Source organism: Pezoporus flaviventris, unplaced genomic scaffold, assembly GCF_033815535.1.
Source record: "Pezoporus flaviventris isolate CSIRO_AGI_PZ_B2104156 unplaced genomic scaffold, CSIRO_AGI_Pfla_v1 ptg000063l, whole genome shotgun sequence".
Classification (NCBI taxonomy): Eukaryota; Metazoa; Chordata; class Aves; order Psittaciformes; family Psittacidae; genus Pezoporus; species Pezoporus flaviventris.
The window spans coordinates 11,076,702-11,100,376 of NW_026892611.1; the positions used below are offsets into that span (position 1 = coordinate 11,076,702).

Genomic DNA, 23,675 nt, shown 5'->3' on the forward strand with positions numbered 1-23,675 from the left:
TTCCACTAGAGCAGCTTGCTCCAAGCCCGTGTCCAACGTGGCCTTGAACACTGCCAGGGATGGGGCAGCCACAGCTTCTCTGGGCACCCTGTGCCAGCGCCTCAGCACCCTCACAGGGAAGAGCTTCTGCCTTTTATCTAACCTGACCCTCCCCTGTTGAAGTTTAAACCCATCACCCCTTGTCCTGTTGCAACAGTCCCTGATGAAGAGTCCCCCTCTGGCATCCAAAGTCCTTCTCTGGCATTCATGGTTTCCTTCTAGGAACCCTGTGCTCCCCATGGCACAAGGACAGGAGGCAGCTCAGCACTGGAGACAGCTCCTGAAGGACAGTGACTTTTGTGGCCCCCTGTCTCCAAGGGCTCTGCCTGGCCACTACACGGGGCCAAGCATGGAGCTGCATGTCACTACCCTGCAATGTCACAAGCGTTCCCAGGCTTGGAGACCTCACCAGGACTGGAGATCACCGGCTCCATCCCCCATTCTTCCAAGTGAGGCTTGAAGCAGAAAGGCTGGATAATAACTTCAATTTCTGTGGCCTTGCTTTCTCACTGCTGTTTCTCCATGATGTTTGTAGCTTATCTGTTTAAAGAAACAAATGCAGTGACACACCAAAGGTGCTCAAAGGAAAATTATTTTATTTTTCTTTCTTCTTTAGAAACACTTTTTGCACATTAAGAAATTAGGTTCTTAAAGAAAAAGAAATAGAATCACAATCTCAGGAACACTCACCACCTACATCACCACAGGCACTAGGAATTGCAGGCTTATGGACCTCACCGTTAAGGCGGGAGCATGGTGAACACCTCTGATCTCTGCTCCTGGAGCTCAACAGGAAAACAAGAACACTTGAGCATGACCACAGTTTCTTCCCGCAACCTGTGCCTGTTTCTGCAGCTGGATTCAGTTTTCATTTACATCAGATTACCCAAGCCAGCAGCAATGCTGTTGACCTGCCTGCGTGGCACACAGGAAGCCAATGGCCAAGCTTGCTGGCTCCCCACAGCACATCCGCACCATGAGCAGGACACTGGACACACACAGCTGGAGCCTAACAGGGATTTGAAGTTATATTCACTGCTTAGGGCTGCTGGGTGGGATAAAACTACTTGGAAAATATTCATTGTCAAGCCCATGAAGCTGGAAGACATTTGGAGAGATACCAGAAGTTGCAGACGACATTAACAGGGGTGCTGTTACTTACAGCATTCCCAGGAGGATGGGAGAAGGTCTTTATAGGAATTGGCACCAGTGTTTGAAATGTATAAATCTGTTACTGTCTGCACAATGATACTTTAGCAGGGCTCAGGCTTTTAGATCCAGATCCATCTGCAGTCTCACCTGCACAGATCCAACCAACTTGTGGAGTTGAAGTCCCCCTGGCACTTATCCTTATAGATGTGGAATGTTCTGCAGCCAAGCTGGTGCCAGCACATGCTGGGCTCTCCTTCCACCAGGGCACAGAAGTCAAATGAACGTTCCCTTCACATCCAGCTCCCAGCGCCCTCTGCTGTGGAGACCGCAGCCACTACCTCCCTCACTGTGCTGCCAGTTAAGATAAACTGCCAGCATACACCGTTTGCGATGAACCTCAAGATAGAAAGCAATATAAATACTTTCATCCAAGAAGCCCTAAAAACGGGAAGAAAGACTTAAATAAAGACTTTACTCTCCTTCTCCTGTCAAACATCAGAAAAGTCTAAGTGAATAGGGTCAGAATCAGTGGTAGCCTAGAAATGGAGACCAAACCTCAGCAGCCAGCCAGCCCAGAGTTCAGTGGGCCCCAGCCTCAGCACCCAGAGATGTCCCTTGCTTTGTTCTTCCGCTGGTGTCTCACATCCAAGGGATCGAATCCCCTCTCTCTGGACCCAAAGAGTGCCCAGTGAGGAGTTCTGGCTGCGTAATCAGCCGCTGTGAAAGTCTGGGAGCCGCCGCTTTGCTCCTGTGCTCGCACCAGCTCCTGGAAGCGGTCGTAGTTGATCCATGTGCACCACTCGCCATTGATCTTGAACTGGAAGGAAAAGAAGCACGTTGCTGAGCCAGGGAGCAATGAGAAATACCAAACACCACACGTGTGCTAAGACAAGCTGGGTGAACGTTAAACTGGTTTCCCAGATGTAGCAGTTTTTAATTTTTTAGCCACCACAATGCCCATGGTAAAGCCATCCAGAAGCTACTGCAGGGTAACTGCTTTGATAGGAAAAAAAACAAAAATTCAGGTGAAAACCACCCAGAACTTACGGTTTCTCAGCTACATTCATCCACAGGGTTTGAAAACACACAGATACAGGGTGGCTGTTTTTCTTACAGCTTTAGTCATTTAGTACTGTCTACCAGCAGATAATCTCCATGAATGGCTGACTGTTGGGTGCTTTACTGGACCCTTCACGGTCCCACCACTACCCACCACCACTACAGCCCCACTTTCACAGTGTGCATCACAAAGTCTTCCCAAGTCTGTCTGCCCTTGCCAGGTGTCACTTATACCTGAAAGACTCTGGTTTGGGGAAGAGCGCTGAAGGAAATGCATCAATTTGAGATGATGCCCAGGTACCCCTTGATGAAGCGACCCTGTCAAGTCAACAGAAACACCTGCTCAGAGGGCATGGCACCAACGATAATGCTGCGAGGGCTGGAGCAGCTCTGCTCTGGAGCCAGGCTGAGAGAGCTGGGCTGGGTCAGCCTGGACAAGAGAAGGCTCCTCAAGGGGAGACCTGAGAGCAGCTCCAGTGCCTGAAGGGGCTACAGGAAATCTGGAGAGGGGCTTTGGACAAGGGCCTGTATGGACAGGCCAAGGGGAATGGCTAACCTGCCAGAGGGGAGACCGAGATGAGCTCTTAGGCAGAAGCTCTTCCCTGTGAGGGTGCTGAGGAGCTGGCACAGGGTGCCCAGAGAAGCTGTGGCTGCCCCATCCCTGGCAGTGTTCAAGGCCAGCTTAGAAGCAGCTTGGAGCAAGCTGCTCTAGTGGAAGGTGTCCCTGCCTGTGGCAGGCGTTGGAACTGGATGAGCTTTAAGGTCTCTTCCAACCCACACCATTCTGTGATTCTATACTGCACTGAGCTCCTCCTGGAGCTGTTAAATGCCTCCTGCCTGCGTTGCTCTGGTAGCACTGAGTTGTTATGACCAGCAGCAACGTGGTGCATCTTCAGCTTTTTCCAAAATACATACACTATGCCTTTTTTTCTCCCCCAGAATAGTACCAAGCTAACTCTAGAGATAAGTGTGTTAGAAAAAGGCACTTGTCCAGCATTTCCAAGGAGATGCACGGTGCCTGGCATCACACCCTGGCACAGCCTCACCTTTTTGTGAGCAATGAGGAGACAGTTTGAGTGCTCATGCTCACAGGCAATTTCATAGTCGGGGATAAGGTTGGCGAGCTCCTGGACGAAGTGCACCACCTCCTCGTGCCAGGGGACATTGGCCATGGTGAGATTGCTGGCCGAGCTTTTACCGCAGTAAGTCACACCCTGAGAAGAAACATGGAAATCATCGTCATCAGCTCGACCTTTCACAAGCTCAGGGCAGTGCAGCCACATCAGCCGCAACAAACCCTGAGAACAACCTGGCTTGTCCCCCCTTCACTCTGTATCTATGGAAAGGTAGAAATTTGGAGATGGCATCAAAACTTGGTCTCCCCCTGAGTGACGCGTCACCAAACCGTGTGTGCCCAGTCTTCCCCAGCAGCAAAACACAGGTGAGTGTTTACCCTGCAAAAGTAGGATAATGCATTTGAATGCATTCAAATGGAGGATGCTCGTGCTCCTGAGCTACCAAAGGACCTTCAAGAAGATCCCTTGATTTTAAAACGTGAGATGCCTGGAAGAAAGTCTCATGAACAACCAATGCAACAAGTCACTATGATGCATCTTCACTATGAGGGTGGTGAGGCACTGGCACAGGCTGCCCAGAGAAGCTGTGGCTGTCTCACCCTTGGCAGTGTTCAAGGCCACGTTGGACCCCTGAGCACTGCCAGGGATGGGGCAAAGTTTCCAAGATTAGTCTTTAATTCTCTGGCTTGGCATCAGCAGCTCTGTTCACATGGGAGTCGGCAGGCTGCTCACCAAATGCTTGCTTGGGGGTAGCAGCTTTAAGGAAGACATTGAGTGTGCTCCTCTCTGCTCCCTGTCCCAGATCTCACATAAGATGATGCTACAGTGACTGCTCAGAGTTCAGCATTGCAGACCCTTGTTAAAACACAAATAAATAGAGACTGGGGGCACTCATCCAAACTGCTCAATACCCACCCTGGCTATCGAGGGCCATGACCTAGATACAAAGAAAATACTGGCACAGTAGAGACAATGCAAACACAGTCAGTAAACACACAGATTATTTTTCAGGGCTGAGTATATGCACAAACGCCCAAAAAGGCACTTCGAAAAACTCCCTCTGGCTCACTTCAGTCTTATCATCTTTGGCTTAAATTAATTCAATAAATACTGAGAACTGCTTGGAAAAAAGTCCATGTGTGCCTGCACCTCCTGGACACATCCAGGGAGGTTGGAAATCCAGGCATAGGATGGTGCTCTAGAGAATCTCTTATTGCTTAGTGCTGAGTAGAACTGAATTGATATCATTATAAAGCAGCTTGGGTCGTTTTGGTCAAAGGCCACCAGAACAACTGAGGATTTTCTACAACACCACCACTCCACAAAGAGCCTGTGAAACACTAATAGCTGAAGGAATCACCAATAACCACAGGGAACATTGAGAGGGTTTGTTATATGATTGATTTGCACCGATTGCGGATACCCAACGAAAGGCACCATTGCTCAATGTGTCCCAAAGGCCCCAGGGTTCATCATTTCCCCTGGCTTGGCAGTGCTGGCATGTTCTATCCGTACCTAAAGACAGCTAGTCTATGGGGTGGGAAGTACCCAGCACACACGGGTGGATTGAATGAGCACCACAAGCGTCCCTTGGAGAAAGCATGGAGAGAAGCTTCCCATCACACACTGGTCTGCAAAGATCTGCAAATCACTAGTATGAACAGGCAGGAACATGAGGCTTTGAGGAAACAGCTTTTCTGATGGTTTCCTAGAAGCACACTCAGAACTAGTCACTAATTTAGTAGTGGCATTTCTCAAAAGACACTTTCATCTCAGACTGAACTGCATTAAGTCAGCAGAGATACTGGGTTTTTGCTCCAGGCCCCTTCCCAAGCAACTGATAAGCAAATGGACCAAAGGAGAGCCAGTTGGAGCAGGAAAAGTGCTCCTGCCATGCCATACACGAAACCAAGAGGTGAGCAGCGATGATTTCAGTGATATACTTGCAAGAGAAGCTGAGGTCTTCTTGGTCAGTAGCATCCCCTGCAGCAACTACCTCCATGCCCTGCAGTGATCCCTGGTCAGTGGATGCAACCCCTCAAGTTCTCCTACACCGCACTCCTCTCAACTTCAGCCCATCATTCTGAGATCAGCTGCTCCTAATTTGGAGATTTGAATACTTCAACCTCCTGAATTACTGATTTGGTCTTAGGCATGACCTCAAGTTCACTACAGCCTTGCTCCATCTTTAATTTGGTTAGTAAAATTCTCACAAATTAGTTCAGCGGTATGTGGCTTGCTGAGATGTAATTTTGCTAATTACTTTCTTTCCAGATAAGATCCACTAAAGGCTTGTTCAACTAATTCAACCTGTGGTATCCCAACAAAGGTCACAAACCCACCAGTACCTGAAAGAGCAAACTGACAAGAGCGAGCTTGTCTTCTAGATAAAAGTCCACCTACTCTGTACCTCTCCAGGAGGTTTTACCACCTTCGCTCTCTGGCTGCACTATTTTATTCCAGTTACAAAACCCCATTAAGCACCAGCCTTTAAAACAGAGCACACACAACTTTATGTATGATTATTGGTCTTGTTCAGCCTGGAGAAGGCTCCTTAAGGGGAGACCTTAGAGCAGCTCAGGTGCCTAAAGGGGCTACAGGAAACCTGGAGAGGGGCTTTGGACAAGGGCCTGTACGGACAGGCCAAGGGGAATGGCTTTAACCTGCCAGAGGGGAGACTGAGATGAGCTCTTAGGCAGAAGCTCTTCCCTGTGAGGGTGCTGAGGCGCTGGCACAGGGTGCCCAGAGAAGCTGTGGCTGCCCCATCCCTGGCAGTGTTCAAGGCCACGTTGGACACGGGGGCTTGGAGCAAGCTGCTCCAGTGGAAGGGGTCCCTGCCCATGGCAGGGGTTAGAACCGGAGATTTCAGGTCTCTTCCAACCCAAACTAGTCGGTGATTCTACGATTATGATTTTTATCTGTGAAGAACACTTTACTTGTTTTAAAATGGCATTTGCATCCAGGCAATGTTTACGGCACGTGGTCCCAGCTAATGCTGCATTCCCAAGATCTAGTTTTCCCCCACTGAAGCTGCACATGTCATGTCCAGCAATAAACAGAGACAGATCCTTTACAAACACTTAAAATTAGTGCAAGGCAAACCATGCATAAGAAAGGAAACAGGCTCATGCTAATTAAAAACTCTGCATGTTTTGGAACCAATTAGTTTCTTGCTAGTAAATTTATGAGACATCTCCTGTATTCATCTGCCCGAGCAAAGGATATTAGAGCCATGCACTCTAACTCAGATCCAGCATGGAAACAGGTTGACTGTGCACAATCTCAGACAAGTCGGGGTGCATTAAACAGAGATGGACATTACTGTTTTAGCCTGCCTCTACAAGTCTGAAAAGGATTTTAAACATTCTTTTATTAGGGCAGCCAGCCATGTCAAGAATAGGATATGTACCTCCAAAGTTCAGCTGCAGAAACATGGCTCCATACAGCAGTGTTTTCCCTGCATTCATTATATAGATTCTATTTTGAGCAGCATGAAAAATGTATAACTACAGAGGGGGAAAATTCTTAGGAAGTTACAAGGCGACTCATTCTTTTGGTAAACTTCAAAGATATCATTTACAAGCAAAGAAAGCACCGAGCAGATGGAATAACTAAGTGCTCAGATGGCTGATTCATTCACAAGCACAGATCAATGAAAATCGGCTTAGCAGCCCACCAAATGAAAGCACAGCAGCTTTCAACTTCTCCACCTTCTGAAAACTTGAGTTCATTAACAGTGCTGGTACCACTTCAGATGGGAGCAGTTGATTCGGGTGGTCATGTTGTATTTGTCAGTAATGCACAAAGACAGTTATTAAGACATCAAGGTATTAGAAAAGGAAACCTTTCCGTTGCGTACCCTAAGCTCTTCCACCAACTTCCCTGCAGCAACACCACCAAGGATGCTGCCCCTTCATTAGTCATTAATAGGGGTGCTTTTAGCAGCTTCATCATGCCACAGAGCTTTTGGCCTTGAAACACAGAAGTCTGTTGCGAAGCAGCTCAGCTATTCTGGGTTACACTGGTGTGAATCCAGAGCACTGGGTGGGCTCTGGATTCCCATGGTGCTGTGTCAGAGCTGACTGTGCACAGCTGTGGTTGTGCAATGCCTTGTGCCAAGATGATTATCACTGTGCAGTGAGGAGCACATTTATTCCACCAGGATCTGGCTCCTTGCTGGAGATCTTGACAGCCAGCAATCCTCTTAATCCATGGTGAAGGAACAACTACTGGGGAGCTAAATATGACAGGGCTTTGTTTCTCAACTCTGTAACTCCAGGCTTCCCAACTTCATTACCAAGCAAGAGAATTCCCTTAACCCCTAGTCCATAAGTGATAAATTTGTTCAATTGAGACTCGTGTGAATTAACAGAAGAACTAAATGTTGGCCAAGCTGCTGGGTGACAGAGCCTCTGCTCAAAAACTGGGGCAGCCCTGGCCCAAGACAAATAGAAAAAGCCTTAAATGACGTTGATAGATAGCACTCTCTGCAATAAAAATGCTCACGATTCAAGCATCAGCATTGTCCAAATTATATACACAAGCTCTCGTGCACATTTGCTCCCCACTGGACTGGATTCAGGCTTCTTGGTTGTCTTTAATAATTGCTTTCAAGTTGATTTAACGATGGACATGGGTTTATTCATGTCAGTTAAATCTAAGAAGCAAGAATGGAAATGGTAGTGATGCAGCCCAATCCAGTATTTAACACCAGCTTTCCAGATGCACCACATGGACAACTATAAATCTTCAGTGACTAGAAGTCAAAGGAACTCCTTCTGTAAAAGCTCCACTCTGAAATACTGGACGCAGCCTTTCATTCCAGCTCTTCAAAGGGAGCCATGTAGATGTTGAGAAAGAAACTGACATGGTGAAAACACTTATCCTCTTCCCCTTATGCCCTGGTAAAGAGCAGTAACACTGAGGGAGGTGGGAGGAGCAGAAAGACAGACTGGAAGAGAGGAGGTGGATTTTCCACCAGTGACCTGCTTTGCCTCAGCCCACTCCTACCCTGCCTCAGTTTCCCCATCTGCAAAGCACAGTCTATACTGCTAGTCCTTCTTCTGCAAGCAAACACTTGGAGCCATGGAACTTCATTATCACAGCACAGCATCACTGGGACTTCACATCCAACCAGTCTCCACAGGCTTTTTATTTTCTACAGCTTCCCTTGCTCATATCTAAAAGCCTTCCAAGCTTAATGCAATTTTCATGCCCTGTAGTTCCCACTTATCGTGGATACTGACTTTTATTGAAACACAGAAAACGGATCACAATGATCCATTTTAGCTTGGGTTTTCATGAGGTTTCATGTGCATCACTGAAATCCTTGGCAGAACTGCATTTACTCGTATCAGTTTAAGACTAGGGGGATGAAAAGGGGAGGAAAGAGGAAAAAGAGTAAAATACTGATGGAAAAACCATAAGATGGCTCCACGAAGCTCACTTTGACCTCGATGAAGTCTGGTTTACCAAGGGATATCAGGTCAGCATAGGCTTTGAGTTCATCCACATTCCAGGCTTTCACCAGTGTCAGTCTGTAAACGGTGCGCTGTTGCTGAAATAGAGGGAAAATAACATTAACACCACAAAAAAAATAATTATTCATCCATTCCAAGCATCCATGGGTTAAACCGAAGCAAACCCAAACCAGGAGCCACCTCACTTGTTCTGCCAGGAAAGCTGCTGCTCAGCGTGTGTGAGCTGAGTTGCCTTTTGCCATACTTATCTTCTATATATCTAAGCACTTGCTTTTGACAACAGCTGCTTCAACTTAACAGGAAAACAACCAGGAAGTTTCTCGCTTTCATTTGCTTCCCCACACATAAAATCTAACTATTAGTTGCCATACAGATGTTTTATTTCTTCCAACTGCACCGGCTGGTACTGGTAACTTTCAGACAGCATGAACAGGAAGGGACAGACCCTTGTGTGCCCCTACCCACCAACTCTTTCAGCAGATCAGGCACAACATCGCTAAGAAAAGGCTCTCCCATGATCATAAAGCCAGGGGAATGGCTTTAACCTGCCAGAGGGGAGACTGAGACGAGCTCTTAGGCAGAAGCTCTTCCCTGGGAGGGTGCTGAGGCGTTGGCACAGGGTGCCCAGAGAAGCCGTGGCTGCCCCATCCCTGGCAGTGTTCAAGGCCAGGTTGGACACAGGGGCTTGGAGCAAGCTGCTCCAGTGGAAGGTGTCCCTGCCCATGGCAGGGGTTGGGACTGGATGAGCTTTAAGGTCCCTTCCAACCCAATCCACTCCGTGATTCTACGATGTTACACACATACTGCAGAGGGACTAAATCGAAGTGCCACCAAACAATGGTTCAAGGCTCAGGCCAACAGCCTGAACACAGGAGGAACGGTGCCAGCGCCAAGTGAACGTGGTACTGCAGGAACAGTTTTGTGGAGAGGCTCAAACAGTCTCAGTCTACTTGTATCACGTTTTCCAGGGTAAACTATGCACAGCACTTCAGCGTTTCCTCCTACAGCCAAGAAGGGTTGGTTGTCTTCTCCCATTTAAATCTCATTTCTTAAACCCTCCAATATACACCCTAGATAATTTTAGAAGACTAACTTTAAAGTTCAAGCAGTTTCCATAAAACTAAAACTGCTACAAATGCATTAACAGCTTTTTCCCCTCATAGGCTAGCACTGACAAGCAGTATCAGCCGCCTGTGTGTATCCATCACTTCAGTAACTGAATTAGCATAAAAGCTGTATTAAGCGATCATAACCGGTGGTGAAAGAAGTGGGTAGAGAAAGTAAAACACTGCCAAAGGGAAAAACAGCAGAAAAACAGCTACAAAAATCAGAAATTCATATTGTGACTGAAAAAACATCTTTCCAGAGAGCAACATCTCTCAAGTGTTGTCTGGGAAGAGAGAAAAGCTGGTAGAAGGGACACATCAAAAGCAGTAAGGACCTAATACCACAAAGTGTTAGATATAAATAATCCTTACAGTCTGCGGGCAGTACAAATGCACAATCCCATTTCATTCATGTATTATTTGTAATTGCTTGTACAATAGGGCCCCAGAAATCCTCTTGTAAGCACTGAAGAACAAGAAGTAAGAGCTTAAGACCGGAGATTTTAATGATTTAAAGCATCAGGATAGAAAACCAGGCTTCAGTGCTTTACCCCAGGATTCCAGAAAAGTAACCACTATTTCCCTTCAGACACCCATCAGAATAACATTAGCAGAAAAATTAATGTGATAATGACTCTCTGAATGGGTGAAAGTTAAGAGTGTGGAACCACATCTATTTTATGCGAAGAAGCTCATCCTGCAGCCAGGAAAAGCGGCCATGGCTGGGCCTGGCGGCACCGCAAGTGCCCATCGGGTGCAAAAACAAAATGAGAGAGCGGAAATAAAAGAAGAAAATAGGTCTTGTAAATAAACAGGGAATTCCTCCCTCTCTGCTGCACTCTGAGGAGACATCCCCCCCACCCCCCGCCACAGTCCTGCATCCAGCTCTGGGGCAACAGCACAGAGAACTTAGAAAGCCTGTACCTGATTTCAGTAAGCTCACAGTTTGCCCTGAGATGCTGCTTAACAAGATCAGCCAGCACTTGCACGCAGGCAGCTTGATGAAGCTACTCACAGCATTTTTAGGAGAAAGTGTCCCACAATTACACCGAGCCTCCCAGGTCTACTAACACGGATCTGGCAGAAAATGGTCCACCACTGTCATCTCAGAAGGCAGAAAATCTCAGTATTCAAATGAAACAGTCTCTCTTGGATGCTCATCTCAGCAGGTAACATGTCACCTTCTGCCAAATCAGTAAACAGAAGTACTTGCTTCCATCAGAGCTCAGTCTCAGTAAGACAGACATGGAAGCACTTAGCAAATAATGTGATGCTGGGACCACGAGTGCTTCATTAATTACTACAAAACTTGTTAAATGGTAGACTACGTTCTGAGCTGACAGCAGCAGCCGTGATCCCGTGGGCCCTCAGATCATGCTCAGCTCTCTCCAACAGATACCAACTACTACAAACCACTGACAGTGGAAAGGGTCACCCTTGCTGTTACACTCAGATCTACTATTATAAATTGGATTTCTATGGAGCAGGAGCTACTGAACTCCATACTGTAAAGCCCTTTATCTACTGCATCCTTTGAGAACCAGTGCTAAGAGTCACATGGCAATTTATGACTCTTCCTAAGCTTCCCTGGATTTCCAGTTTTCCTTCAGCAGCCTGCTTGCAGTGTAAATGCTCCATTAGGAAATGTTCTATTCTTTTATAATCTCTTCATCTCTCATAGCATCTTATATTCACAGCAGAGTTTACTGTCCCATTTGACACATATTCTGCTCTCTTTTTGTCCTTACATTTCTCCCCATATGGAAAACTGATCAAACGTGCTGGACTTTATAAACTTCAATGTAAAAAACATGTAAATATGCTCCGAATACACCCAGAACCAACTCCACGGTCCAGCTTAAGCCTCTCAAGTCTTCTCCTTTTGTACTGAGTGGATACAGCCAAGAAGAAAGAATATTTCAGAGCACACTCTTTACTGGGTACCTTTTCAGACAAGGCCTTTAAACTGTCCAGAAACCTCTGCCAGAAATCCTTGAAGAGGGGCCGATCAATTCTCTTCAGGCTTTCCTTGGTGCTGGCATCCACGCTGACATACAGCTGCGTTACTGGCTCAAGGTTCCTTGGAAATAAAAACGAGAAGGCAATTGTCCAGAGGTTCATCTCCATCAAGTGACTATCATCTTAATAGCAAGACATTATAACTTAACTTTCAACAAATACACCCCAAAGCTAAGAATATCACACAGAGAGCCTTGGCAGATGGTTCAATTATCTTTTCCTTACTCAACTAAAACATATTTCACTCCAGGGTTAACTGTAGCACATGCAGAAAGGCTTCCCAAAGCAGGCTGCCAGGGGTTACTACGAGGCACTGAAAGGCTCTGCTTCTCCCCATGGTTACAAACCATAAAGCTCAGCCCCTTCCCCACATTCTATTTGCTCTGGCTAATGGAGACATAATCCCATTCGAGAGAAATGCAGCCATCATTCAGCTGCTTTCTACTGCTGGACACACTGAACTCACCTGGCCTGCAGCTGCCATCAGTAAAGTACTTTTTGGAAGGGAAATCAAAGCTGTTTAGAAAATGAAACCAAACACAATTCCCCAGCATGTTCTCCTTCCACTTCCAAGGCTCTTATCTTGTATAAATCCCGCACTCCAGTCTTTCTGGTCACACAACACCAGTGAGCACAGCATCTGTGAGCCCAACAGCAGAACCTCCTCTGAGAGTGTGAAGAGCCTGGCTGGGGTCTAATCCCTTCTGTAAACTCCAAGGGTATAAAGGAGAAGCAGCACCACTGCAGACCATTGGCAAACAGATAACGAAGGACATTAAAAGGAACAACCTAAAACAAGCTCCCTTGTCACAGACAAATCTGATCAAGCCAGTGAATGTAACACATGTCCACCCTTCATGGCATCTTCCATGGAATGATGCATCCTAACTGTACCACGTATCTCTTCAGCTCTCCACGCTTTTCAGGACATTTTGCAAGCGTTATTTGGGAAGTCTCTTAATGAACAGGCTGCTGTCCCAGCTACATTTGGCTCTTTAGACAAGAAGAAATTAGAAACTATTGTTCAGCTGCCAACAGTGACACCTAAAAAGACACCACCCTCTGCCCTCCCCAGAGGTGAGAAAGGGACAAGAAATTGTCCAGAATGAGACCAAGCATCCAGGAAAAGCCACTTAACATGGACACTCAAACAACCTCTCTGAACACATTCTGCCTGTATTTAGAAGCATGAAATAGCCCAGAACAAACACAACATTTTAGGTTTTAAAAAATAAAACCAACTGTTTTGCATAGAAGCTTGTCTGGCCTTGCAGCCCAAAGCCACAACCTCAAAAATGATCAAGTGTTCTAGGAGTGAGCGGATTGAAGTATTCAGTTTCAAAGTACGTGGCCAAAACACTCTTTTCTTCACTTAATGCTGCATTTGCCTAATCAAAAGGGGCTCCAGGGAAGATGGAGTGAGTGTTTTCAAAACATGAGCTGAGAAAAGTCACCTCTTCTCTGAGGATCTCAATCCTCAGGACAGGCAAGAGCCAGACTCACTGTTGTACTGGAGAAAATTAAGGAATTGGAAGAGATCCCAGGGAGGGATTTCTGCCCCACATTGCTCCAAAATGGAACGGTCCACAGGGTTCTGTTATGGCTCGAACTGGAGTGACGCTGACCTTGTGCATGTTCTGCCATAGGGGAACGAGGAGAAAGGGCACAAACTGATGCTCCTGGAACACAGCTACGTTTCATACTCAGCAGGAAATACTGTTGCATAGTACTAGGATGGATTTTCCAGCGTTCCTCCTACTTTATCGGTTGTCATTTCCAATCTACCCGAGATCAAATTCACTGCATTACCACATCTGAACTTGGGCAGTGATTTCTGACTGAGTAGCACAGCACAACTCAAGAGCAATAAATTGCTCTCAGGCCTCCAGCCATGAGGGGGATTCCCCGGCCAGTCAGGAGACAGCCTGGTCAAGGAGATAAAGAACAGAAACAAAGGAAGAGGACTCAAGCCAGTAACTGCTCAATACATGCTCATGGGCTATAAAACCTCCTGTGTGTGCCTGGAGACAGATGAAGCTGCACTCATAGAATCACAGAATCACAGACTGGTTTGGGCTGGAAGGGACCTTAAAGCTCATCCACTTCCAACCCCCTGCCATGGGCAGGGACATTTTCCACTAAAAGACCAGGTTGCTTCAAGCCCCGTCCAAACTGTCTTCTGCAGTTAGAACAAAGATCAGACTGCAAGAGAAGCTCACAAATGAAAAAGGCAATTTACAAGCTGAGTCTCCTGCTCTGGCTCTCAGAAACACTTGCACTAGTTATCATCCATGTCCCCAAGCCCAATTATGCAGCTCACTCGCTCTTCTTCCGCTGTACGTCCAGGAGGTACTATATTATATCCTCTTCCTTTTCAGAAGTAATCCCACTTTAAGAGATACAGAAAGGAAAAATCAAACTGGTAGAAAAAGGGATGAGGAAGAGCATGGGGAGACAAAGGTTAAAATCAAATAGATGCGATACTCAGTGGGCTTTTTCACTGTCAGCACAGAGCTGACTGATGAGCAATAAAGTGGAATTAAAACACAAGTCTGCACTCAAATGTTTTAGTAGGCATTTTGTCCATCTCTTACCTAATCTCATCTGGGAACTGTGCATTTGTAACCAGGAAGGTAGAGATGCTGTGCTGGTGCAGGAGCCTCACAAACCGGTTGATCTCCGGGTACATGATGGGCTCTCCCACCAGTGACAGTGCGCAGTGCTTTGCGGTCATCGCTTCCTCAAAGCGAGCTGCTTGTACTCCTGAGACGCCTGCAAATAGAGGGAAAACCAGGGTTCTGTTATGGCTCGAACTGGAGAAAACCAGGCTTAAATCACCTACCACCCCCACCCAAACCATGCATCTGTATCGAAAATAAACCCTGGCACAAGGAAGACAGAGCAAAACCAGCTGGAGCCCTCCTCAAGGGGAGGGGACATCAGGGCACAGCCAGTGTCCATCTACCCACAGCACAGAGTACGCCCAGATACACGGAGCTTGGGATTTTGTGCGTCCTGTGAACTACTGCAAGTAATCTTCTAGTAATGTTTGAGTCAAGCTTTCCATTGCTATCACCTCAGTGAAGCTGCCTGGATGCTGAGACGGAAACACAGGAGAAAGTTTAATGCCACTTGACATAAGTGTCTTGAAAAGGAAAAGCAGGGTATGCCTGCGTCTGCTGCTGACCCACATGGTCCCACAGCCCCAGAGGGAACAGCTCCCCAAGAAGCTGGCCACACTCCCCACACAAAGCACCAACAACCAGGTCCAAATCCATACTGGCAACCACATGAAATGCAACTCCACAGAGGATGTATTCAAAAAGAAAACCCGCCACATGACACCGTCCTGAACAGCAAGAGACGTTCCAAGAACAAAAAGAGGAAAACACCAGGAGCTCAACTGCAGCATCCATGTGAAAATGCTGTCTGCAGGCTTAACCAACCTGAGCCACGTGTGTTGCGCCCATCAGAGGGCAGGGGAGAGGCAAATGCTCCTCCTGGAGTCCTCAGTACAGGAAAGACATGAACCTGTTGGAGAAGCTCCAGAAGAGAGCCCCCAAAATTATCAGAGGGCTGGAGCAGCTCTGCTCTGGAGACAGGCTGAGAGAGTTGGGCTTGTTCAACCTGGAGAAGGCTCCAGGGAGACCTTATTGCAGCCTTTCAGTTCTTAAAAGGGGCCTATAAGAAAGACGGGGAGAGACTCTTTAGCAGGGCCTGCTGCGATAGGATGAGGGGTGATGGGTTTAAACTCAACAGGGAGATTCAGGCTGGATGCGAGGAAGAAATTTTGTACAATGAGGGTGGTAAAACCCTGGCACGGGTTGCCCAGAGAGGTGCTGGATGCTCCATCCCTGGAGACATTCAAAGCCAGGCGGGATGTGGTTCTGCCAGCCTGATCTAGTTGAAGATGCCCCTGCTCATTGCAGGGGGATTGGACAAGACGAGTTGTGAAGGTCCCTTCAAACCCAAACCATTTTGTGATTCTATACCAGACCACGTGTTCAGATGTGAAATCAGCTGCCTACAAATAAGCTTTTGCTCTAAATATGTCCCTGCATGTTCCTTTGACATGCCTCAATGTATTCAGATAATATCAGAGGGTTTAGATGGGAGATTGGTCTGTTTTAAAGAAACCAAAGCCTTGAGTTTCAAACCAGGTCCTCAGCTCACCTTGTGTTGCCTAGAAGCTGGAGCTCAGGCAGTACAGAAAACTATAGGCTATGCTCCAAAGCCCAGATAAAAAGAGGTGTTGGTGGATATTGCTTCAGCCTCACGTAGAAAAGCTGGTCTGTGATAAGAGCAGAACTTGGTGCATGATAAAGCAGCCACACTCAGCCCTGAAGAAGTGACAGGACTAATGGTTAATGCTGCACAAACCTGACAGTACTAAATGAGACCTTCATCTGAAAAGAAAGCAGCATCTCAACCACACACTGAGATTAAAGGATAACTTTCCTTTTCCCAAAGCTACTTGAAGGTGGCTTTGAATTTAATTAATTTCTCTCCCTCAGCACCTTGCCACTGGATGATGACAATCACCCTGTGCCAGCTTTAGAAGCAGACAGAAAGTAATGCCAACAACATGTAAAGTTTGAGTCACTTTCTCAGAGCAGTTGACATCAAATGTAGCATAGGGGACATACACTGCAGAGAGGGCAGAGGTTTTGTAGGAATCATCTGACTACACAAATCACAAGATAGACAGGCATAAACTAAAAAAGGATTAGTGTGTATTCCAGGGAGTGTGTGAACTCCCCTGCACTTTGGGCTGCCATACCACTACAGCTGTCAACCTCTGCTCCTGCAGATGAGCGTCCTCCTGTCTTCAGTCAATGCACTTCAGCAAAGTCAGAGCCTGGGCAGATTTTGGAGGGCATGAAGCAGGCCCAAGACAGTGCAGGAACCTGGAGCCATAGGAACATGAGTACCATCTACAAGAGGCCATGGTGTACAGCTTTCAGCTGCTGCCCAAGCTCAGTTCTCAGCAGAGCATGCAGCCATGCCTCCTTTGATCAGCACAGCTCCTCTGAAGAGCTGATCCCAGCTGCTTTCCTACTGGTGTGCTTTCATTTGGGGGGAAAAAAAGCAGCATCTGGCACATCTGCCTAGAGAGGCTGGTTGGTGACTTCGGGTACCAGCCATCCCAAGTGACTGGGGAGACAAGGAACTGGTTTTACCCACTCTTACACCAACACACACAGGTAGCCTTAGGATTTCCTAGTTCAGGTCATGCATTTTTGTTTGGGTTTTCACTTTTCCCAAGTGGAACCAGGGCTGTATTATCAGACACTGCCCATCTCATAACTTTGAATTACGTTTCCATTCTGCGTGTGCCCTTCACAAGGGAACAGATTTACCAGCCACTACCTACAAAATGCATCCATCATATAAACTGCTTCCCACTCTTCCACCTTAGCTCCCTATCAGCAAGATGTCTCCCCAGCCATTAGCCTAAAAGAATGATGTGACGTTAACCACCATCTTCAAAACCAGTGCACGCTTTGGCAACAATAAAGGAGAAGATGACAACTCTAAAAGCACGCACAGAAGTTCTTCCAGGACAGAAGGCTACTCTCGAGGATATCCTACAGGACACATGGTCCCCGAGATTTCTATTCCTTCAAAGAAGACCTCAATTTTACTGCACTGCATTGAATTAATCTTGGAATCCCAGACTGATTTGGTTAAAGCTCATTCAGTTCCAACGCCCTGCCACAGGCAGAGACACCTTCCACTAGAGCAGCTTGCTCCAAGCCCCTGTGTCCAACCTGGCCTTGAACACTGCCAGGGATGGGGCAGCCACAGCTTCTCTGGGCACCCTGTGCCAGCGCCTCAGCACCCTCACAGGGAAGAATTTGTGCCTAATCGCTAATCTCAATCTAGAAGAAATAACAAACTCACAAAGAGTTCCTATGGGAAGCAAAGTGCAGGACTTGGTGCTGTGTAACTGCTGCTTCGGTCACAAACAGATCTCCTCTATAATTCCTGAAAATAAAAGTGCTCATCCATTAATGATGAAAACACAATCCCCAAGTTTCAGAGCGAACACAAAGCTCTCAGTGGATTAAGCTTGGGCAGTGTATTTCCTATCAGGTTACAGGGTGATTCCTTTTGCCTTCTGCCTGCCCACACTTTTCCATAAGAATCCACATTCCTCACCACCCAGGCTAGCCTCAAGCACTGTGGAAGCCTCTGTGCACTCCAAATAAAGTGATATGACAATTACCAAGACGCACAAGAAGCAACTCCACACTAATCCCTTAAGGCAGCAGTAGACACCCAATGGCTGACTCATGTTCTAGTGTCAAAACCAAGGCAGAACATCTCAGAAAACAAGGTGTGCCACAACAGTTTCTTCTCACCTCTTTCTCGTGTTACGAATCTCATGCCTCCTTCCCAGCATTTCATAGAATTACAGAATTATTTAGGTTAGAAAAGCTCATCAATCCTGACCATCAATTCCACACTGCCAAGTCCACCACTAAACCACATCCCCGAGTGTCACCTTTTTAAATACCTCCAGGGATTTGCTTTGAAGATGCTGATGCTGCTTATCTTCCAAAAGCATCACTCACAGGGAAGAAAGGGGAAAAGTTACCTTTGAACTGCTTGATCATATTCTGATGGTTCTCAATAGCCTCCTGCAAGATCATTTCAGGTTGGTCCATCTTCCATTGCCACTCTGTGCCCACTGGATTTGTATGATGTCTGAAGGAAAAGACAAAGTTATGCACTGCCATTTGTAACACATGTGGGAAGGACCCATCTGACACCTTAGGGACTTAGACACAGTTTAATCATATTAAAGGCAACAAGAAATTCTCAGTAATATCCTGCTTCTGACACAGCTTTCATATGTCATCTCTGAACACCTTGGCTCTGGTTCCCCCAGAAGGAAGAATGGACCTCACAGTTTATATGAAACTTGATATACCTATCTTGAATCACAGGTAAAAGGTCTTTAAGCCAAAATGATGCTCTACAGCAAGAAAGACCTCTGCAAAGAAAGAAAAGGTTCTACCTCCATTTGAGACCACAGCTATACATATCACTAGAAAAGAAAGGTCCTAAGGCACTGAGCCCAGATGTTAAGCAGTTCTTCCCTGTGAGGGTGGTGAGGCACTGGCACAGGCTGCCCAGAGAAGCTGTGGCTGCCCCATCCCTGGCAGTGCTCAAGGCCAGGCTGGAAGGGCTTGGAGCAATCTCCTCTAGCGGAAGGTGTCTCTGCCTGTGGCAGGGCGCTGGAACTGGACGAGCTTTAAGGTTCCTTCCAAGACAAACCATCTATGGGTTTACAATTTATGTCAAGCCTAAGGTGTACATAAAGCGAACCTTGGGATGTGTCTCAAACTGAGCCTTAAGTCTTCCAACTCAACAGAGGTCCGAGAAGAGCAAACAGCTGCAGTCCATATGGAAGAAAAACAATTGCAACCCGTTTCACAGGAGGTAAATAAATGAGAATATATTTCAGCTCAGTCCCCTGCAAAGCTGTTTCACTCATACAGGTTGTTGCCATTAGTAAAAGAAGCATTCCAGCTTTCATTATCATTAGGGCTACTGTTTCCACATTTCCTCTTAAAAGTGACCAATGACAGTTAGGGGATGACGAGGCAGAGGCACCTGGAATGTATCATGCATGGAGATTTATCCCAGCTACGGCACTGTTCAATTGACACTTGTCTGACTTCCTTGGTTCAGCCCCATACTCCAGACACAGGCTGCTGCTGCTGCCAAGTAATACCAAGTGGGTCATCACAGTAACACAGTATGCTAGAGATTGGAAGGGACCTCAAAAGATCATCTAGTCCAATCCCCCTGCCGGAGCAGGAACACCTAGATAAGGTTACACAGGAATATGTGTCCAGGCGGGTTTTGAATGTCTCCAGGGAAGGAGACTCCACAAACTCCCTGGGCAGCCTGTTCCAGTGTTCCGTCACCCTCACTGAGAAGAAGTTTCTTCTCCAGTTTAAGTGGAACCTCTTGTGTTCCAGTTTGTACCCATTACCCCTTGTCCTATCATTGTTTGCCACTGAGTAGAGCCTGGCTCCATCCTCGTGACACTCCCCCTTTATATATTTATATACACTAATAAGGTCACCCCTCAGTCTCCTCTAAACTATAGAGACCCAGCTCCCTCAGTCTTTCCTCATAAGGGAGATGCTCCACTCCCTTAATCATCTTAGTTGCCCTGCACTGGACTCTCTCCAGTCATTTTGAGGGGAACAGTGTTAAATGGCCTGCAGTGCAACATCAGGAGCAAAATTCCTTGCTCTGACAACGCTATTGCTTTCTATTTGCTGTTTATGATGTACCTGCTCTGGAGGGACAGAGGGACAAAATGCATGGCAATCCTCTCCCTACCAGTCCAGTCACCGCTGCAGAATTAAATGCACCACTGCTAGCTGATACATGAAAAAAAAGGAAGACAAAAGACACAAGCAGTACATTTTCCTTCCCAGCCATTAAATTGCTCTGAAGAAAAGCAGCAAAAGTTGCACATTAAACTTGCTATTTGCTGTGTTTGTTCAAACCAGGATACGATGAAAGCCCATCAAAAGCCCTAATTAACATTTCAGAATACAAACTTCACAGGATGACCAGTGTCTAATGCTTACTAATGCTTATACCTAACACTAACATGGGACACAGCTTCTCCAAAATTGTCTCCAAAATTCTAGCAGTCCTTCTGCACTAATGCTGCCATTTCAATATCCTCATGAAGTATTTCCATGGTTAAAACTTGAAGACTATGAAACAGAAAAAGTGGGGTTCAGGAGGAATTTGCCTGGGTTTGCATGCACGCTCATTCTTTGGGATGGAATGGGTATTTCTGGCAACCAGGTCCCTGGGGAAGGCGTGAATACCAGAGGAAGCACAAGCCCCATCGTATGAGTTAGCTGGCAAGACAAAAGAGCTCAAAGAATAACCTCCACATCCTCCCACTCAGTGCACTTTCACCTCAGTGCTTTTGGTTTTGCTGAGTGTCTCTCACCAACCCCATCCTGCGCTCCCAGCCTGGCAAAACCCTCCCTTGGCAGCCCAGTGAGTGAGCACCGCTGGAGCTGCTCACCGTTCCCATCCAGGCAGAGCTCATTGCCTTTAGAGAACTAACAAAGTCATTCCCCTAAGAAGAGGGGTCACTTTACTGACTAGAATGGAAAGTCATCTAGGAGAGACTGCTTTAGGAAGGCAACAGTTACCAAGTCATCACTTTTCACGCACTGAGACTGCAGCTGAATTGGTGGGGATGAAGGTACCTGAAGTAAGAAAAACGGTCCAATTTCAAACCAAAGATACTCATGTTGCTTCGCACCTCGGTGGCTTTGCACAAGATGAGCCAGCCCATGTTCTCTAGAGCACCAGGAGCCACACGCAATCTCAGACAATGATCTCCAGAGGGAACCAAACCTCTACCAAGTGGGAATTGCAGAGCAGTACACGGAGAGGTGTGTGTCTCCTGCATCCCCAATTCCTCCTTCACTGGTTCTCAGCCAGCCTGACAGAGGACACAGCTCTAGGGAAGGTAGCACCTCCTCAGCCTCCCAGATGTGGAGCCCAGCCACCCAGCTCACATCTGACCATCCCACACCCACGGGCTCCAGCAGCTCTTGGAAGAGGAGGAATACAAGCAGGAGGGGGGAGCGACGTGCTCCCTTTCAAACTCATCCTCCACCAACTTCCAATCAAGGGGCACACAGGTAACACTGCCCTAGGCTTCAGGAACAGCACAGGGACAGAGTGGAACAGAGCCCCTGTGCCACAGTAAAACTGCATCAGAGTTTACCTCCAGCAAAAGACACATTTGTTGGCGCAGGCCAGGCTCGGTGTGGCCTCCATGCAGCGATGGCTCTCAATTCCATAAAATGTGTGCTTGTAGCAGCCTCCTCGGCCTCGGAGCATCGACTAACAGCAGAGAAAGACACAAACAAATTCCAAGAACATTAAGATGAGTGCAGAGCTTTAAATCTGCTCCCCAGGCACATTTGCAGTTTTCAGTCACTAAAAACCTGGGTGTCCAAAGTCACCTGGGACACACAGTGCAAGCAAGAGCACATCGCAGAGCAGCTCAGAATGATGACAGATGCACCCTGGGGGAAGAAGTCCACAACACACAGATCATGGAATCACAGACTGCTTTGGGTTGAAAGGGACCTTAAAGCTCATCCAGTTCCAAGCCCCTGCCACAATGTGACAATGGTACCTTTCAATCTACCTTCCTCCACCTGAGGAGTCCTGCTGATGCAAAGGGAAGTCTTCACTGAGCAGTGGGGAAAGAACACGCAGGTGACCCCTGACAGATGCACAGCCTTGCTATGCAGTTGGAAAATTAAACAAGATGGGAAATGCTGGTTATTCCACCCATTCCTCAAACAACAGCGACTTCAGGAGATTCACAAATTCTAGGAGACCAAGGTCAGGTTGGACAGGGCTTGGAGCAACCTGCTCTAGTGGAAGGTGTCCCTGCCCATAGCGGGGAGTTGCAGCTGGATGAGCCTTAAGGTCCCTTCCAACCCAAACCACTCTATGATTCTATGATATTCTGGATTTCGTAAAACAGGCAAATCAACACTCTCCCTAAAATTTGCAGCTTTTAGGCTGTTTCCCAGCATATGACAGAACACAATCTTTTTAATCTGAGCTACACCACTGTGAAACTCAAAACTAACGTTTCCAGCCCCGCTCCTGCTTTCACCCGATACAAACCTCAAACAAACCTCCTGAAGATACTCACATATTGGTGTGAATCTGAGTCAAAGCCACTGCCTGTAACCAATGTCCGTGTCTAGAGCACTTTACATTCAATTCCTGCTTTAGCTCCTCACGCCCTGGGGATGCAGCCCAGCACACAGGAGGGTTCTGGGCTCAAGCGCACGCTGAAGCCAGGTCATGGGGAGCTTCTCGTCACCAAAATACCCAAGTCCTTCTCCTCAGGGCTGCTCCATCCCATCCCCACTAGGCTGTGGTCACAGTCCCACAACAACAGGTTCAAATGCCCTTGTGTGCCCATTCCAGGGGAATGACAGACTCCAGCATCTTTGTTTCAGGGACCTCACAGTGGTGATGAAACCTTCCCACTTCTGTGTGGCGTTCTGCTCCTGCTGTGTACCTCACGAGGCAGGAGTTACTTTAGCAGACAGCAGAATAACAGGAAAAAACAACAGAAAATTACATCCCCAGCTCTTGGCCACAGCCACATGCTCACACTTCGCAGCAGGATTTTAATAGCTTGAAATGTAAAACTACAGCTTGGAAGATTAAATTTGGTTTCATTAATGTAATATTGCTTTTTTAAACAATATTTCATTTGGAAATCGTACTACCTGACTAAGTGTCTAGCTTTTTAATTTCAATTTAGAAAATGAGAGAAGGAAAGAGAGCATTTACCTTTGTCCATCGGCAGAGCTTCACCCCAGAATGGCTCCCAATCAGCTTGTAACCTGGAAACCAACAAAACAATAATCAAACTATTGACTGGAACCTGCAATAACTCAAACACAAAACATGCCAATTGGCACACCAAATCATTCAGCATCACGGTCTCAGCACCGCTCTTTCCCATTGGCCCAAGCTGATGCTACCCAGTGCCCACTCACAGTATTCTCCATTTCCTTCTGGGAGCACAGGGGAGCAAAGGCCATGGCTGCCCAAAGGGCTTCAGACAACTTGGAACACTTTCTCCTCACCGGATATTTAGTTATATTGCTCTGTCCTGTTTGAATCAACAGAGGGTGGCCAGAAGA

The 23,675-nt window shown here is 47.0% G+C and overlaps 1 protein-coding gene across 6 annotated transcripts in view; it reads right to left on the reverse strand.

Moving 5' to 3' along the window:
* Positions 1 to 151: 151 nt before the first annotated feature.
* LOC133278105 (S-adenosyl-L-methionine-dependent tRNA 4-demethylwyosine synthase TYW1-like) overlaps positions 152 to 23,675 on the reverse strand; it is a 48,463-nt gene continuing 24,939 nt past the window's right edge. For 4 of the 6 annotated variants that reach the window (XM_061470573.1, XM_061470572.1, XM_061470575.1 and 1 more), the window contains 8 exons: positions 23,320 to 23,372; positions 21,719 to 21,837; positions 18,533 to 18,642; positions 14,526 to 14,703; positions 11,857 to 11,992; positions 8,773 to 8,883; positions 3,297 to 3,464; positions 617 to 2,008 (listed from right to left, as the gene is read on the reverse strand). In XM_061470573.1, the coding sequence (XP_061326557.1) occupies positions 1,787 to 2,008; positions 3,297 to 3,464; positions 8,773 to 8,883; positions 11,857 to 11,992; positions 14,526 to 14,703; positions 18,533 to 18,642; positions 21,719 to 21,837; positions 23,320 to 23,372 (1,097 nt within the window). In that variant the 3' untranslated portion in view covers positions 617 to 1,786. Of the gene's footprint in view, positions 580 to 615; positions 2,009 to 3,296; positions 3,465 to 8,772; positions 8,884 to 11,856; positions 11,993 to 14,525; positions 14,704 to 18,532; positions 18,643 to 21,718; positions 21,838 to 23,319; positions 23,373 to 23,675 lie in introns of those variants that run through there. The other 2 variants (XR_009746451.1, XM_061470576.1) reach the window with 2 other exon arrangements.